General features: G+C 40.8%; 1 protein-coding gene across 1 annotated transcript in view; it reads left to right on the plus strand.

Moving 5' to 3' along the window:
- LOC110041116 (cadherin EGF LAG seven-pass G-type receptor 1-like) overlaps positions 1–18529 on the plus strand; it is a 36821-nt gene extending 18292 nt beyond the window's left edge. The window contains exons 15-39 of the mRNA XM_089275826.1: positions 288–441; positions 1091–1240; positions 1735–1819; positions 1975–2086; positions 2268–2314; positions 2716–2839; positions 3299–3402; positions 3790–3892; positions 4036–4189; positions 4403–4469; positions 4688–4754; positions 6030–6142; positions 6935–7061; positions 7656–7697; positions 7807–7890; positions 8679–8865; positions 9062–9106; positions 9265–9303; positions 9669–9770; positions 10077–10133; positions 10667–10711; positions 11186–11486; positions 12091–12291; positions 15230–15263; positions 17685–18529. Of these exons, the coding sequence (XP_089131952.1) occupies positions 288–441; positions 1091–1240; positions 1735–1819; positions 1975–2086; positions 2268–2314; positions 2716–2839; positions 3299–3402; positions 3790–3892; positions 4036–4189; positions 4403–4469; positions 4688–4754; positions 6030–6142; positions 6935–7061; positions 7656–7697; positions 7807–7890; positions 8679–8865; positions 9062–9106; positions 9265–9303; positions 9669–9770; positions 10077–10133; positions 10667–10711; positions 11186–11486; positions 12091–12291; positions 15230–15251 (2532 nt within the window). The 3' untranslated portion in view covers positions 15252–15263; positions 17685–18529. The remainder of the gene's footprint in view (positions 1–287; positions 442–1090; positions 1241–1734; positions 1820–1974; positions 2087–2267; positions 2315–2715; positions 2840–3298; positions 3403–3789; positions 3893–4035; positions 4190–4402; positions 4470–4687; positions 4755–6029; positions 6143–6934; positions 7062–7655; positions 7698–7806; positions 7891–8678; positions 8866–9061; positions 9107–9264; positions 9304–9668; positions 9771–10076; positions 10134–10666; positions 10712–11185; positions 11487–12090; positions 12292–15229; positions 15264–17684) is intronic.

The raw sequence follows: 18529 nt of genomic DNA on the forward strand, positions 1-18529 counted from the left end.
AACTTGATTGTAAAATTGAATGTCAAGAGATTAAATTTCATTCTTTACAGCATTCCCAAACAAATTGTATCACATGATGCTATTGCTCAATACCTTTCATTTGAATGGTCGCACACTAGAGTTTCTTCAAAGTCTTTTAAGTTAGAGCTACAGTCATGCAAGCAAACAGGAATTGCAGCGAGGTCCGTTATAAAAGAACAGGACGGATTATTGGAGAGAGATGTTAAACACATCTCCATTTACGGTTTTGAAACCTCAGGATTTTATTTTTCTTTGAAATTCCACAGCACTCTGCTGGTACTGCTGATCTTCTAGAACAGATGGAAAACTTCAGCGGCAACTTAGCCAGGAGTCTGCCATACTTAAAGAGAGATTCTCACCGGTACAGACGTTCCACCGAGAACATCTTGCCACCTTACACGATTATCACACCCAACATAGGTGAGAAAAATAATCTATCTCTGTTTTGACTGGAGTTTATTAGGAATCTCAAACGTTAGAGAGTTTAAGTAACTATCACGGCGACGCCGAGGACAACGTCGATTAAAAAATGAACTTGTATTTTACCTACGAATCTCGCGATACTCTAAAGTCATTTAGTTAGTTTCTCTGTCGAAACTCTCTCGAAACTGAATTTATAAAATAACTGAGCTACTACGCGCGCTCTCATTGGTCGATAGGTGTGTTTAGAAGAGAGTATGGAAACACGGTTGTGACGTTTTAGATTCGCGCGTATTTTTGAGAATTATTTAATAAAAGCAATAGGGCACTTTTTCCGTGTTTACATAGCCTCATCTAAACACTCGGGGGTTGAGAGAATTCTCGAAAGTTACGCAAACCCTCGACTACGTCTCGGGTTTACATAACTGTCTCGAATTCTACGAACCCTCCTCGTGTTTAGATGAGGCTATGTAAACACGGAAAAGTGTTCTATTACTTAGATGGAACATAGCGATAAAATTGAAATAGAACGTTTTGGCTCGTTCATATCCTCCGCGCTTCATATTTGCTTGCCATCTCGACGAACTGAAGACAAACTGGAGGGTCTGTAGACAGACTTTAACTAATCTCCGTTATGTCTTTTTTCCAGTTATGGAGCTGCATCCAATTTTTGTCAAGGGATTTTCAGGCTTGTCTTACCCAGCAAAAACTGACCTTTACAGTGACGCTCCGCACAAGATCTGGCGCAATATATCCAACAGAATCGACCTTCCCATTAATTTCTTCCAAGGCGTGAAAGGTACGTTTGGGGTATGAGAGGGTGTTCTTTGCGATGTCGAATGTTCTCGCTCTTACAGATCATGGGAAAAATTGGAGGGGGGCGGGGGATACTTGTTTTGTCAAAAAGGAGGACTGTAGGATGATTCTAATGGAACGAACGATCCGGGCTCCAGCCGTGGCCTGGTGAGTTTTGGGAAAAGCACTCTCACAGTTCCTCTCCACTGGAGGGTCCTAATGAACTGTCGAGACAACCTTTCAAAATCACGAGGGAGAAAGGAGGGTTGATAACTTGCGATGGATGGACTATCGAGACAAGCTTTTCTTTTCTAATCAGCATTGTGAGCGAGAAATACAAACAAACAGATCATTTTTTCAGATACGCAAAACCCATGGTGTTTCCTGCAGGGAACTTATTCTAAAACGTTCCACGCCAATATCTCCTTGACAATAAAGAGACTCATCGATGTTGGATAGTCTTGATGTTAACGACAATTTTATTGACTTCTGCTTCAGATATAGAAAATAACATTGGAGTCGGTTTCATGATAATAAAGAACATTGGAGACTTGCTGCCCAAGTCGTACGCTGCAAAAATCAGGTTAGCTTAGTTCAGTTCTGGCAGTCTCTCTGTCACGCAGCGCCACGCTCCCGAGAGCGTAGTGTAGCGGGACAGAGAGAGGGTGGTTTTCATTTTCCATTTACGCTAATCTAATTCTGTTGTTCATTTTTCACCAATTGTTTTTTTTTTTTTAGCGACTCCAAGTACAACGTGGAAGTCAGCTCTGACGTCATTTCTGTCAAGTTACCACAAATGGACAACGTGCCTTTAACAAATCCAATACGCATCGCTTTTGCCAACAGATTGGTAAGTTATAACCAGGTAACCGGTTTTTGCACGCATGCATAAATTACGGAAGATTGCTAAAATGGAGCTTATTCTTGGTACAAACATTAAAAGAAATTTCTCAAGCTCGGAACTGCGAGACTTGAAATAGAGACAGCGAACTTTTTGTTTATTAAATTAAACGCTTTTTTTTCATTTGTAGGTTAATCGTTCATCTTACATCTGTGTGCATTGGAACTATTCAGTCCCGTGAGTATAATCTTATACAACTGTGAGCTTTTGTGACGTTTCATTGTCTGAGTTCCTGGCTTAAAAACTCAGGCTCGTCCACACTACGCCGGAGAAGTTTGAAAACGGCGTTTTCACCCTGAAAACGTATCAATTGTTTTCCGTGCAGACCTTGCCGGGGAAATTGAAAACGCAACCATAACTGGTCATTTTGGATTTGTGTTTGAGCAAAACTTGGTCAGGGAAATCACGTGATTATCGTGTCGCCATCGTTTTCGCAAAGCTCCGTTTTCAAAATGTTTTCCGTCCACACTAAAACACAAAGCCGGCGTTTTTAAATTCCTCCCATTGGAAAAGCGTGTTTTCCTGACGGATCATTGTGGACGCTTGGCCCAACTGATTATGTTTTTACGTCACTGCAGAAACACACGTGGGGGTGGATGGTCAAGCGACGGCTGTGAATTGGAGACATCCAACTTGACACACACTGTCTGCTCATGCGCACACTTGACGGCGTTTGCTGTGTTGTCTGATTTGAATCTTCAGGTATGATTGAATGTAGTTTGTATATCTATATTACCTTTTACTCGCAGGATGGTGAGAATGTGTGGTATAATATTCGTTTTGGATAAACTCATGTTTTACAGTCCCTGGCGTAGTGTGGTTTCGTTCGGTGGAAACCACCAGAAAGGAGCGATCATTTTGAGTTGGATTGAGAGGAAATGGCGAACTCCACGCCTTCCTGCAGTCCGCGTAACGCACTTTGAATTCTTGAGAGAGAATTTAAGACTGTTTGGAACTTTTTTTTTTTTTTTGACTGGCTAAACCTGAAAAACCGCCGCTATCCATATCGCTCCCTCTGCATCACTGTTGTGAACGCGCCCACCCAAAAAGAATCCACAAATATCATTCCTTCACTCTTGCCGCTGCAAATTATTTTTTTTTGTCAGAGGAGAAAATTTGTCTGCATCCTAACACGAAGGTGTTTTCTTTCTTTTATTGCAGTATCCTGAACAAGCTGCCTTCGCTATGCGGCTGGTTACTTATATTGGCATTGCAGTCTCTCTGGCCTTGCTACTCGCAGCGTTTATCCTATTTTTATGCCTAAGGTAAGTTGCTTTTTGGCTGTTAATTTCATTCCTGTTTCAGTCCCCCCCCCCCCCCCCCCCTCTTGTCTGCGATTCGATATGGAAAATCCAATTCTGAAGGCGTTTGCTCCGCAGAGTTCCGCGCAGTTCTAATTGGCTTTTCCTTACGCGCCAAAACTCGTTGCCATGCGACAGCCAATCAAAGACGTTGCAGGGATTCCATCAGAGCTATGTCAATGCCATATAATTTTTCGCTTCGAATCTCACACTTCTCCTACGGTTGAATCGAGCGAGTTAAGCAGATGGCTGTTTTGGCTAGTGCGATGAGTTTGGTGTACCAGACCAGTGCTTAGAAAAGGACTGCAGTAAGCTCCTTCATCTTAGTGGCTCAATGTTTTGTCTTCACAGAAAACTGAAGAGTAACTCTGTGACCATCCACAAGAACTTGATCGTGGCTATTTTCATTGCGGAGTTGACCTTCCTCATGGGAATAAACCGGACTGGAGATCAGGTAAATGCGTTGTTAAAGCAACTTTATTTTCGGTTTCGTTCTATAATTTTCTTTTTCACAGATGTGAATATGTAGTGAATCAGGGTGATAAGTCCTAAAGAGAAACCTATGATCTAACTTCGGTTGTATTTTGTTTTTTGCAGAGAATCTGCAAGCTGATTGCCATTGTGCTGCACTACTTCTTCAGCGCATCTTTTTCGTGGATGTTCGTCGAAGGACTGCACATGTATCGCAGGCTCAGAGAAAAGAGAAACATAGACACTGGCAAAATGTCCTTCTATTACTTCATGGGGTGGGGTAAGTCACGACAGTGTCTTAACGCATTGAGATGTCACCATACTGTGTTGATATCGACTTGGCATTCAATACGATGTTATATCTAATGGAGGAAAGAGGAGAGATAAGACTTAAGTCTTTTCAAATTTAAGTTGAGAAATGTTTTGGGAAATGAAGCTATTTGTACGTTTAATAGGTTAATCTGTTTTGTTTTGTTTTTTTGTTTGTTTTCAGGATGTCCTGCAATTGTAGTGGGAATTTCTGCTGGTCTGGCGAGCGAAGGTTACGGCAATAAGAGATTGTAAGTCAGCTATTTTACATGCTTATGTCACGTTTATTTTTCTTTTTTTTTTTTCCTTAGAGAAGTGCTTATGAATCATTCAGCTATGTAAAGTTTCTGAGAACGGCCATGGTGATTCATAAAGCACTTCTCACTTATATGAGCAAAAAAATATTATTTCAAAAAATTAATGTGTTAACAAGCTGTATTTTGAAGTCGAGTTTTATCATTTCTTTCAGTTGTTGGATGTCGACGGACGGAACTCTCATCTGGACTTTCACTATCCCGATCATTATAGTTGTAACAGTAAGTTATCATAGAGCTAAAACTGATCTCGGTTTTTCAGTTTCGTGTCGTAAAACCAAAAGCAATCGCAACGTCAACACCACAATGAACCAATGGGAACATGAGGCAAATATAGGTAACTGGTACCAAGCGCGGGAAAATGTGTGTGACCAAGCCGCGGTTGGTTTTTGTTTGCATGTGATTGGTTGAGCTGGTACATCGTAACACCACAATGAACCAATGGGAACTCAAAGCAAATACACGTAACTGGTGCAAGCGCGAGAAAAGTACAGTGCGAACAAGTCGCAGCTGGTTTTGGTTAGCGTATGAATGGTTGAGCTGGGGTGGGTTTTTTTCTTTTCATTTGAATCACGGAGTGGAGTAAAGCAAAATAAAGCAAGTTTGAATCATTGTTGACACTCAGTTGCAAACCGCTTTTGTTTGGCTAGCAATAAAATAAAATGACTTGCAAGGTTTGTTACGATTGACCAAAACTGAGGTGCATGTCAATATTCACAGGTTTAGGAAATTGTCTCATTGGGAATCGTATACTTGGACAACATTTGATTTCATGCCATCCTGACGAGTTTGAAACTCGGAAAATTCGAGTTTGATGGTCGTGATAATTCTTTTCTCTCCTCGAACCTCGCGATAATCCAATGTGCAGTTTGAGTGTGGGAAGTAACGAATGATTTCATTGTGTTTGTGAGTGACGTGTGCCTGGACTACAACGAAGTGTCCGCTTATGGGAGGGGCTGTTAGCGAAGGGTCTCTCGTGACTACCAAGTAAGAGCTCTTGTACAAAGAGAGCTGTTTCAGTGCCTAACTTCTAAGATATCTGACTTAAAGAGTTTTACCAAAGTTAATAGCGAAAAATGGTTAAGAAACCTGGCAAAGCTCTTTGTTGTATGTTTTTGTTGGCTATTTTGGGGTTGATCCTGCACAAACCTTGAAAAATACAGAGTGGTTTTGTGTGCTCATACAACGAACCAAGAGAAGCATTGCGATTGTGCAATGCATGCATAGTCAATGAGCATAAAACAAAAGATGTGCAGGGTCAAGGACCTTCCAACATAAATCTTAGCTTGTTTGTTTGCTTCTTTGATGTTTACCGGGCTTCTTAACCATTTCCCTCTATTAACTATAATACGACAATACTTGAGAACTTGTTTGAAATCTATTTTGCATTCATTCTCACCGTGAGGGGATTGCGATACATTTGTATTATTTATTTATTTATTGTTTTAATCTTTATTTATTTGGTTGTTCAGTTTTTGTTTTGTTCTGTCATTTCAGCTCAATACACTAGTGTTTATCATGGCGTTGTTCATGTCACTCACAAAGCAAACCAGAAAGAGACGCCGACATCGTCACCATCATCACCATGACGACGAACATTCCAGCCTTACGTAAGATGCCACGTTATGTCACTACCGCATTATGCTTAGAAAACAAATGTCCATATTTGCACAGTTCAGTTCTTTCCTATCCACACGAGAATTCCGGGCTTGTTTGTTGTTCGGTTTCAATTTTCGCGGGTAAGGAACGAAACTGAAACAAAACAAAACAAAACAAAACAAAACAGCAATTACAGCAACAACAACAACAACAACAACAACAACAACAACAACAACAACAACAAAATGATTTAACTTCAATACAGCACTATGCTACTGCACGGAACTTACATCGTGTTACACGATGCATGCATGGTTTCTTATTGTAAATTGCCAGCATCTTATGGCATTTGTGACCAAAATTCGTGTTTCTTTCAGAGTTATGCGAGGAAATAGGAATCTTTGTCCACTAGACGCTGATTTGCACGGTGCAATGTTTGCCTCGAATGTCGCATGCCACAAAATGCTTACCGCCGAATCGTTTTGCCTAGGTCGAACCTACCTTGAACTCGCATGCAATTGTCATGTTCATAGTCGTGCGGGTCTTGAAGCCTGTGAGCAGCAACCTTCTCTCGTCGGGGGAAAAAACTACTGGCGGAAGTTGGGCCCCTCTTATTTTTCTTGAGGAGAACGAGTGGCTGTACACGGGCTAAAATGGTTTCTCGGGAAAGTTTCACGTGACTATCACAAGAGAAAATCGTAATGTGCAGATCGGCCTGGGTTACAATGGAATTCTAACCGGAGTTTGGAACAGCTGTGAGAGAGTGTTTTGAAACTCACTGCATGGTATTTTGCTGTTTTCAGTGCTGGTTTATGGGCTACTGCAGGACTTCTTCCTCTGATTGGAGTTTCGTTTGCGTTCGCTATTTTGTTGGTGAATCAAGACTTGGAGATGTTCCATTATGTGTTCGCAGCCTTCTGCTTCTCTCAGGTATACGTCTTTGTCTTTAATACTAAACTATAAAGGAACAAGGATGGTTAAGGATGGAGAAGTTTAACGCGGGCCCTTGAAAAATTTAGGCTACACTTTTCAAGATGCGCGAACTGTGACGTAGCTCCTTTAAACATTTCTTTCATAGCCTCTTAGAGGATTCTAAACTAAATAAATGGCTGCACATTTTTTGCCCAGGTAAGTACCTCCGTTTGCCTGTTGCTAGCTACGGCCGTGTTATCTATAAGCAAAATTATTCTTGGTAATGATATGACAATGTAGAACAGTACATGACAAATGGGAGGACACCATGCCAGTGTACTATGTCGTATAATCGTAAGAAAATTATAGTCTTCGAAGCCTAGTGGCTCAGAGGGCAGGAATATCTCTACGGTACTCCCCTTGGATGGGATGTTAGTCCATCGTACCTCCCCCTCGGGAATTAGGTCGATGTAGCTCTAGCAAGTAGCTCAAGAGAAAATCACAATGAACCCAAGCGAGGCTGAAATCTCGATCCCTCGATGTTCGTCCTCTATGTTGGACGCGGTGTTGTTGCGAATTTCTCACTATTTTTTCTTTGTTCTTGTTTTGCAGGGCCTGTTTATATTAGTGTTTTATTTACTCTTGGACAAGACGGTAAGAAATTCATTCATCACGCATTATGTACTAAAATCAAATAAACCGGCGAGAAGTATTGGTTTAGTTCCTGTAATGTTAATGTTTATTTATTTATGCAATTCTTTAGGTACGCAAGGAATTCAAGAATGTGTACATGCGCTGGAAGACTAAGGACAAGACATACGGGATACAGAAACCCGCCCAGCACTTTGTAAGTTGGCTTTCTATGGTGTCTCCGCTCTTTCCCTGATATTTACCTTGCCTACACTTCCACCTCACCGACATGACACACGATTCTGTTTCCACACACCTGTCGAGGTTTCTCCCCCACTTTCACCAACCTTCCCTGCTACAATCGTGATCCTTTGGCACTTCATACCGTCCCTTTCCTCATTCCACGCACTGTCTCATTCTCCCACCCCTGTGTTATTTCCCCCTCCAAAACTTTCTTGTCCCCACATTTCACCCTTCCTGGGCCATACTGTCATCTCCATTACCTTCCTCATTTGTATCCCTTTCAGACTTGATTCGTTCCTCCTTCCCTCCTTTTCCACTCTCTCCCAGGTCTATCCCCGATACCTGCCTTATTTTCACCCCTCTTAAACTTCCATCCCATTTCTTTGTCTCTTTTTTAAACCATCCATGGCCATACTTTTATCGTCTTTCTTACAAATTTATCCTTCTCTCTTCCGCACTCTCGTGCTTCCCGCTTCCACTTTTCACCCTTCATTGTCCTCTTTTCCGCCCTTCCTGGTTTCTTCCTTCATTTGCTTACTTTTTCATCCCTTTTCTTTAGCCCTTTCTCTATGTCTTATTCTCACCCCTCCACAGATTACTCCGATTCATTCCCCTCCCTTCTCCAGATCCCTTCTTTTTCAGTGTCACATTATAATTTCCCTTCTCCATTTTCTCGCCTCATTCCAGGCAAGCCAACTCCTTCACTTCTCTTACCCTTCAATTTTGATTTCTGCAAATTTAAAACGTTTTGTTCCCCTTCAGAAACGTTCCTACCACCCTGGCGAGATGGCGCCGCTCCGTAGCCCCTACGACTTCGACGACGAAGGTAACGCAACCAGCACCTCGACTACCGAGCCATCTAGCAGTGGGTTCCGCAGCAGTGTTACAAGTCGCTTCACCACCACTGATGCCAGCGAGACGTTAGGCGATGAAGACAGCAGTGTCCCAGGTGCGTGATTGAAATATTAATTCTCATTTCTAATTACTATACATTTCTTTGAATGTGAGTGTGGAGAATTTGGTGGCAGATCAAAATTCTTATAATCTCTCAGTACTGTTGTTTAGGGAAGCTGTTCGTCTACGCTCAACTAGTTTGAACGACCTCTAGTAATAGTGTTCTCCTGTTCTTGTTCTTTTGTTTTTAGATGGCGTATTACCGAAGGCCAAATATCCAGATAATCCTGAACTTGGTAAGATTTTCAGTCAGCATGCTGACTTGTCAAGTTGTCTTTTAATCATGTTTATTCCTACATTGTACATATTGGCAAAGTAAGCCTTAACAGTACTTTTATGCGGGAATGCTCTTCAGATTTCAACTTTTGAATTTTCCTTATTACTTCTTCCTCAGAACTGGCAAGAAAAATGTGGGAGCAAACAGACAAGTCAGGTAAAAATTGAAAACAGTGTTAGTGCTGTTGTTCATTTGCTCGTTTTTCGTTTCTTCGTTCTTTCGTTTGTTCGTTTGTCCGTTTGTTCGTTTGTTCGTTGGTTCGTTGGTTCGTTGGTTCGTTGGTTCGTTGGTTCGTTGGTTCGTTGGTTCGTTGGTTCGTTGGTTCGTTGGTTCGTTGGTTCGTTGGTTCGTTGGTTCGTTGGTTCGTTGGTTCGTTGGTTCGTTGGTTCGTCCGTTCGTTGGTTCGTCCGTGCGTTGGTTCGTCCGTACGTTCGTTCGTTCGTTTGTTCGTTTGTTCGTCCGTGCGTTTGTTTATTCGTTCGTTCTTTCATCCATGACCTTCCTATTTGTTTTTATTATAGAGGTGAGCACGACTCAGCCAGAATCTTCATCTGAGGAGGAAGAAGAGCGGCCATCTTCACCTGGCATTCCTTCAGATTCATCCGATTCTGATGACGAACAAGGTACTTTTCAATATTCCTTGCTCTTAGTCTGTTTGTTTTTGTCTTCTTTCGTTGCACTAACGACAACCTGTATAAATAGTTTCCATTTCTCAATTTGTCGTTGAGTGTTCGGTCGACGCCATCGTTCCTAAGAACCCTTTCGAGCCCCCAGTCTTACTGCTAAGAGGTTACCTAGCAACTGGCAGGTCGCCTGAGCTCCCATGGCAACTAGTGAAATATACATTTTGCGTCGTTCCTTTCATTATAATTTTCTTATTACAGGTTTCTATAATTTTCTAATAGTTTTCCCCTTCTTTTTATTCTTAGCTCCGAGTGAAAATGGATGGCCAAAGGATAAAACTCCAAGGAAGAAACGGAGAAAAGGTTTGCGATAGGGGATAACTTGTTGTGTATATTGTCAAATCCAAACTTTGTTAACAGAGTTCATCTCGCTAGCTAGAAACAGCAGCAATCTCAAAACGCTTTATGATTTTATTAGTTGCTACTAGCCTTCATGGAAAAACCTTGGAATTAAACTTAGGATACTGGAATTCAAAAATCCTCAGACCCTTTTTTTTTTGCAGCGTTTACGCTTCACTGCAAGCGACAAATCTTGTCTCTAGTTCTCCGTGTTGAAGGTCATATACACTGTAGTTCTGTCTCGGTCACGAGGAAGTTCGTAGAAGCTCCACGAATTTTGTCAGCGTAATTCTGTGCGCACTCTACAATTGTGCTACATCATGGGAGCACAAGAGACTCAACTAGAAGCCTGTCAATTTCCTTTCAAGTCGTAATTTGGAAACACGCGTCTTTCATCAGATATTTGCATTTCGTATATTGACCTTTTGTAGCCGCTCTTACGTGTTGAATGTGAAGGAATCCATTTCCTTACTCCGTCAATATTCTTGTGTTCACAGCTCCTTTCTACGCTTCGGACGGACCCATGCACAGCACACCAATGGGTAAGTTTGTTTAGCTAGAGAAGTTCTCTTAGCCTGACGTTCCTTGGCCAGCTTCTGAGGTTAGTGAGCGAGAATGTTGCGCAAGTTCTAACGAGCACAAGCCATTAGACATGTGTTCTGTACATTTGACAGGTTAAACCACACCTTATTTCGAGAAGTTAACGCTGGAAGCTATAAAAGTACTTCAAGATGTAGGGAAGGGGACGAGAGGAAGGGGTAGAAGGAGAAAGAAAGGAGACGAGAGGAGGGGGCAGAAGGAGGGGGGACTGACGGTGATCTCCCTATTCGAACTAGACATATTCGACCTTTTTTTGGTCCCCACCTTTCCTTTTTGAGCAAGAAAAGGAAATGGTCCATCTGTACTCCCCACCCCCCAGCTTTTGACCACCTTTAAGTTTTGATCATCGTGGCCATCCGTGTCCATGGTGGCTCCTTACATTAATTACTAACCTCTCAACTCATTCTGTTGCGCAGAAACGACCCCAGAGGAGGAGCCTCCCAGGGAACCCGAAGGGGACTCGGATTCTTCTGACACCGGAGACGAAGAAATACCCACACTCGAGCGCAAGAAGGACCATCCCTCGTTCAAAGCTGTCCCCGAGATCATACGAGACAAGGGTGTGTCCGGCTCGGCTGCTACCTCAGACACCCCGTCTGTAGATAGCAGTTTGAAGAAGAAACCTTTGAAGTCTGCACTGAAGAAACCCAAGAATCCTATTCCTATTCCTGTTATGGAAGAGCACATTGACGATGATTCACCTGATAAAGCACTCAGGTAAGTCGTAAAGGACTTGTCTTTTCACTGCAAGTAGCACAACTGAGCATATTAACACGCCACAAGTAGCCTCTTCTTGGCGTTCAGTTAGTTGGGGCGCAGCGCGAAAAAACGGCGGTGAGAGAGGCTTGGTGCGAGGAGCAAGTAACGTTAGTGTTTCAGTGGTAGTTGTTTCTTGAACATTGTAAAGCAAACAATCCAAGTCCATTATGCAAAATGTCGAGAAAGCTAAAACCAACTTGTGTAGCATAATAAACGGCTGCACCAGAAAAAAGTAATACTCGATAGCGTATATTTGAATGGTCACTCACTAGAGTTTCATCCACACGTTTGAAAAATAGAACCACCTGGTACGGCAAAATAAACAGTACTGCATGAAAGTACTTTTTGATAGCTTTCATTTGAATGGTCACACACTAGGATTTCATCCACACACTTAAAAGTTAGAACCACCTTGTATGGCATAATAAACAGTACCAAACGAAAGTACTGCTCAATAGCTTTCATTTGGATGGTCACACACTAGGGGTTCATCCACAGACTTAAAAGTTAAAACCACTTCAATCGACTCAAGGTTTGACTCAATCACTTTTTGCGTCCGTAGCTCCTCCGATCATCACCATCATCACCACCACAGGGACAAGCATCGACACCGTCGAGACAGGCCACGGTCCCGCGCTAGTTCGGGATCGGGAGATTACAAGGAGAAGAAGCGAAGGTTTAGAAAGAAGAGTTCGAAGAAGAAAGAAACCTTAGTACAGATCGGCGGGGAGGAATACAGAGTGAAAGTGGGCGATGCCACAGAGTAAGTATTCATGTTGATTATCACTTGTTTTAGAAAATAGGCGGTAAACATTGCGCGCTGTGATTGGCTTAGAGTCGACTGTCTTTAACGTTTTTAAATGGGTTACTTTTGTAAGGGAAGTGAAAACCGTTTATGAGGGGCTTCAATAGTGTTTGTTTAAACGACTTACAGAAATCAAACCAGCTTTGTAGTAATAACCCGGAGAAATAACAAGTATTTTCTTAGGATTTTTTCGTTCGTCCAGACCTCAGTCCGTCTCTAACTCTTAAAATGCATGGAAAAATTAAGTGTGTTTCCTATTTCATTTTCAACATCTTATCTTTGTTGGTTTCCCACTGCTCGGCGGACAAATCAAAATCCGAGTTAGTCTTGGAGGGGTGGGACTGGTGCCGATGAAATTACACGTGCTGTAGGACACTCTTTGATTGGCCGAGAAGAATGAAATGTTTGAAACAAAGTTGCCGAGAAAGAGTCTTATGCATATGAAGACTTTTCTTTTACTACTGCATACCAAGGCTATTTGGCTTAATTGTCAGTACTCAGGAGTCCATTTATAATGAGTTTTCACTCGTACCACCAAATTTGTAGTTCAAACTTCGACTCTGCTTAAGATATCCTAGGCTATAAACATTTAAATGAAAGCTATTTAGCAGGACGTTCATTTGGTACTGCTTATTATGCTGTTTAAGGTGGTTCTAACTTTTAAGTCTGTGGATGAAACCCTAGTGTGTGACTATTCAAATGAAAGCTTTTGAGCAGTGCTTCCATTTGGTACTGTTTATCATGGCTTAACCTTTGAGTGTGTGGATGAAACCCTAGTGTGTGACCATTCAAATGAAAGTTATTGAGCAGTACTTTCATGTGGTGATCTCTGTTTGTCGACTTTAAAAATGATTTTCTTTTCTTTTTTCTTGACAATTTTGCACTCCGCAGTTTTTAAGAGGGATCGTGCTAACAGCAATATAAACTACTTGCTAAATTGCAAACCGGAAACGTGTGATTAGCAGACTCCATTATCAATTTTACTGGCACTGTTTGGCGATTGTGTTTGAGTGCTCGCGTCTAAAAACTGATTAAGCCTCTTAAGCTGTACACACTTCCAACCTACGTGCCTGACTTGACAATGGAGGAGTGCAGTCTGTTCCTGTTGTTTGCAGAGGTGTTTAAAATTGTTCCCTGTTTCGTGATAGGAATTAAATTATTAAACACTAAAAGACGGAAACTCCTGCTAACAACGAGATCTTTACGTGACCGTTAACACCATTAAGCGATAATTGTTTACAGACTGTTGTCGAAACCAGTGGCTTTGTCACGAAGGTAATATCCGGACTGAAGATCAGCTTGTCTAAGTTTTTCCTGCTAGTTTCAAAGCTTGAGTCAGGCATTGTGGTTTCAAATGTTAATCCTGTGGATGAAACCCTACAGAGAAACCATTGAAATGGAAACTTTCCAACAGTGCCTTCGTGTGACGCAGTTTTCTTTCCAAACAGTCCCACGTGGAAATTTCATAGCTCGTATTAAATTTGTAATTTTGGTCTCTTGGGAGGTAAAAATTTTAATAGACGTACTTTTTTTGCGTTTGTTAGTGGGGTTCTCCTAAATACAAAACGCTGCTGGCATTGCGTGTTATCGTTTTATGCAAATAATTTCAAACTGTTGACTGTTATCCAGAGACGATGGCTTCTAACCATTTTGCAGTAAAACCTCTCTAATCTCGAACTCAAATTACTTTCCCTTGAATATACTTTTCAGTCATTTTCTATCGACTATCTTGAACTCCCAGTATCTCCAACTTTTTTTCGTGTCCCTTCAGGGCTCGAGATTGCAGAATTCAAACGTATCTTAAAACTTTACAACACGATACTTAAGATTCTGTGTGAGGTTTGTTCCGCGCTCTAAGAAAATGCTTTGTCATTTGGGCTTTTTAGGCAATTTTGAAGTGCTTGCTAAGTACGATGTTTGTTTAATAAGTCTGTGCAGTCCTGGGGCAATTAGCAGAACCCAAACAAGCCAGCTGCTTATTGCAGCTGCGCAATTCTGTCAACCTCACTGGGGTCTCTCGATGTAGGGGGCCTTCGTGGGAGCATGTTTTGGCGTCCTGTTGCGCTTTTGTTTTTGTGTACAAGATCTTATCATGTTTACAAGTTTCTGTACGTGAAAAACTGTGCGCCAACTGCGGGTTTCTCGCCAGAAGGCTTCCAAGTCTCGCTTCATTAACCTTAATTAGCACTTTCCTTTGTTATGGTGTCTTAAATTATCTAGACAATAAGCGTGTTTGTTTCTGAAGTTAGTGCTCCCTGTAGCGGGCCTCTGCAAAGAGTGTTTGCTATTTTGTGTACGCTGTGGGCCTCGAGCTCTTTCCAGGGAGCTTGACGGGTGTTCCGTCCCCGCTGCGAAGTCCAGGAGAGGTGATAACTGTGTGAAAGAATAGCAATCATGGCTGGTGCCGAACGATATAAAACACAGTCTCTGTTGTGTAAAGCTCGTGCTAATTAGTTAAATGGAATATTCTTATACGTTTCCTTCCTTTCACAGCTTGTTTACTTGTCATCGAGATTTAATAGAGAATCGATTTATAAACTATAGCTCCCCGGCCTGACTCCGTGCCGTGCCTGCCTCTACCTGCAGGATCTAATTTAACTAGCGCTTTTAATAAATCCCTGTTCACAAGTGCATGTAGTTCTCTGTCGGTGGGGGTTTCAAAATCAGCCTTTCTGTGGAATTTGTAAACGTGTACTTGGCAGTGCCGTTGTGTTCCCACCGAGGTTAATTAAGTTGTGCACAAAAACCTTTTGCGTGCCATCACAACCATGAAACTATTAATAACTGCAGTCGATCCTAAATGCAGTTTTGGTGGCTAAATCCATATTAACAAGCCCGCTACTTTGTCTGACTTATAACAAGTGGATTAAAGCCATCTTTCTTTGTCCCTTGCCAGCTTTCAAGATTCCCAAGTCTGAGAACAGCGCGAGGTGGGTGAGAAATTTTTGTCTACAATTAAGGCAGTGCTATTTTTAATCCAAGTTGAGCCTTTTTCTGCTTCGTTTAGCAGCGGCAGGGTAGAAATTAAAGCTTACAAGATAATGGCTGATAAAGCATAGGGTCACGGATGAGTAGTGTTAGAGAACAGATCGCATGATCAGTAACTGCACCAAGGTCCTTGATTTATCAGTCAGTTTCGTTTCACTTCAAAGGTTCAATACATCTTCAGGCTGACATGGCTTTTTTGGGAAATTTTTTTTTAATGAAACTACAAGAATTCGTCGACTAGATGTTGCTGACCACATTATCCCAAAGGTACTAAGAAAAACGTTTGAAAATTTGTGAGACTTAATGATCTCAGCGCGCCATTTAGGAGTTAATGATGGCGGTTGCCCTTTGAAAAGTTGGTACTTGTGTCTTGCACGAGCTGATCTCGTGTGTTCGACTGAAAAACTCAAGTGTTCCTTGCATAATGGGAAACCTTTCTCTGAAGGTCCTCTGAGAATTCTTTGACACATTCAAAGAATAGCCTTTATTTGACGATTACCTTTGTTACCATCTCTTGTCTTTTTGACTACTGATGTTCGGAGAAGAAAAAAAAATTACGAATTGTTTTGATACCGTATATAGAAGGGTTAGCTTTTGATGTGAGGTGTTCAGAATTGCACTGTCTCTTTTCCCTTCCCCCCCCCCCCCCCCCCTTCGATTTATTTTCGCTTTTCCAATGACATTTTTGATTAATCCCATGTAAAATTCCTCCTCGTTCACGTTTGCCTGAGCAAGTGCCTTTGTAAACACGCTAACTATTGTAAACTCCTAAATTTTACGTGAAGTGGAAGGGATTTAGGAGATGTTCTAGATACCCTATCGCCTAATAACAATTTTTCACCTCCTGTTTACCTGAAGGAATGTTTCGCGTAACTTGCTTAGCTTTTATGATCAGGAGCTTTAGAATTACGTACTAGGGTAAGCTTTTCCTTTTTAAAATTCTCTTTCCAATTCTTCATTGTTCCAGCTCGTTCGTAAAATGGTATGACACACGTCTTTGGATTTTTTTTAAACGACTTATTTTTTAATGATCACGAGATTTGTAACTACATACCAAGTTAATCTTTCCTAATTTGAAATCCTTCGACTTATTTTTGTCAGCTCGCATGTTGTTAGCGATATGCTTAGCTGAGCCGTAAAATCACTCGAAAACTGTGAAATTACGACAGAGGTTAAACTTTCGAGTTGAGATTCTCTTAAGGTTTGCTTCGCTTTGAGTTCTGTTATTTGCTAGTTCACCTGAATTGGCAAAATTGACAAGATTCCACGTACGCGATGGATTCCTTTGGCTGTTTGTTTTTAGCTTGTCAAGGCTTGAACTTTTGTAATCTTCTTGCGTTTAAGCCCTTTCGTTTCCTCTCAAAGTTTGATTTATGCAAGTTGAACGCATGCTCACGTCATGACCTACGATTCCCGGTCGTTTATCAAAGCTGCGGTAAATTCTAGTCATTTATATTGGGCGTCTGTTTTTTCTGTGCAAGTGGTCATTAGATTAAGTGCTTGTTTAAATCAAAGGAATGTTTTATACAGCAATTTTATTGGTGCGGTTTTATCCAGAGTTGCTAATTTGCTTTTGGGTTGGGTTGAAAACGAGTAAGAACTTTTTATGTTTACAAGTGTACTTCAGAAGACTTCACAAATATTTCCCAGTGAACAATTGAAATTTCTTCTCGGTCATTACATGCTACTTGAGCAAAACATCCAAAACATTTCGCTGTCGCGACTTCGTTTCCCTTCACCAGCTCCGAAGTGTTGCGGTGAGCGAGTGTGAAAAAGAATCAACCTAATCTTGGCTTGCTTCACCTTTCTATTTTAAAGTGACGACCAAATTTGTCTGATCGTGAAAGTAAAATTAGAAACTGGGAACGCGGTTTTTAAGTGGCTATTGTTTGGCACAAAGTAATCTTGTTTTAAAACTCTGAAATAACAAAGAAACATGGCATAGGCTATTTTTTTTTTACCTTATTTGGCGTCTACCTGTCTAACTGTTCTGATCTGATGTGATAAAACTTCTTTGGATTCTAGCGAACACAATTCATGAATATTTTTATTTATTTTTTATTTACTTATTTTTTAATATAATTACTTTTTTATGTTTCGGACAGCTTATGGGATAGCTTGTTTTGGAAGTCTTTGAAACTAGCCTTTTGGAATAATGATTGATTAGAGAAAAATGGTACTAGTAAGGAACTTTGAATTTAACATTTTGAAGAGAGAGAAACTTCGACGTTTAAAATTAGCATTCTCCTAATTACATCAAAAAAATGCGTCGCGAATGTTGAATACAAGAAAAAATATCGCTTCAAGTAGCTTCTTTAAAATCTTACAGCTAACAATTTTTGTGTTGTGTTTATGTTTTGCAGAGTTTTAACGACCAAAGCCTCATGTTAGGACAAGTGTAGTCAAGGAAGATATCTTTCCTTCCTATTTCTTCTCTTCCACTTAACACAAGTAGATGTTTTGTATTTAAAATATCAAAGTGTAACTCAAAAAATGTACTTGTTTTAACCTTTAAATGTCATGTACTTCTTAATAAAACGCGTTTAAGCGTGAGATAATGAATTTTTTTCATGAACAGCAAATATTTTTGCTTCTTAATGTCGGATTTTAAAAATCCGATAACTTTGTACAGTTACTCTAACGCATAGCAAGCTACGCTTTTGGCATTTTTAAACTATTTTTAGCCGTAGGTTTTTCTTAATTAAGAGGCCGATAGTTAGTTTTTAGATATACGAGGAAAAAATATTTTTTATCGTAATCCGAGATAAACGCAATATTTTCTTACCGTGAAATTTTAATAGTAATATCTCGGAGTTTTGCATCGTAAATAGGAAATAATTTATTAGTTCTATAGTTACAGTTACGGGAAAAAAATAGATTAGTGTAGCGCAGCTTGCCAAAATGAATTGACGTGAATTAATAAGACAGAGTGTAAGTTCTACTCTTGGTACTTATGGGAAGGCGAGAAAAAAAAATCCCGACGCAGTTCTTTTCTCCATGTCAGGGTACCGATTTTAAAGTGGACTCTTCACGTTAATTAAAATCAAAACAAGTCCATTCGCAGGAACGAAGGCAATGCCGAAAATTTTAGTACATCTTAGCTTATTTATTTCGTCTTAAAGCGTGTTTAGTTTAAGAACAGTTCCCGAAAGTAGAAATGTACAGTTTTTGCTGGTAGAAAGTGTGAATAAAAAAAACGCTTATCAGC

Source organism: Orbicella faveolata, unplaced genomic scaffold (assembly GCF_042242905.1).
Source record: "Orbicella faveolata isolate gen_17 unplaced genomic scaffold, um_ofav_v1 contig_4, whole genome shotgun sequence".
Classification (NCBI taxonomy): domain Eukaryota; kingdom Metazoa; phylum Cnidaria; class Anthozoa; order Scleractinia; family Merulinidae; genus Orbicella; species Orbicella faveolata.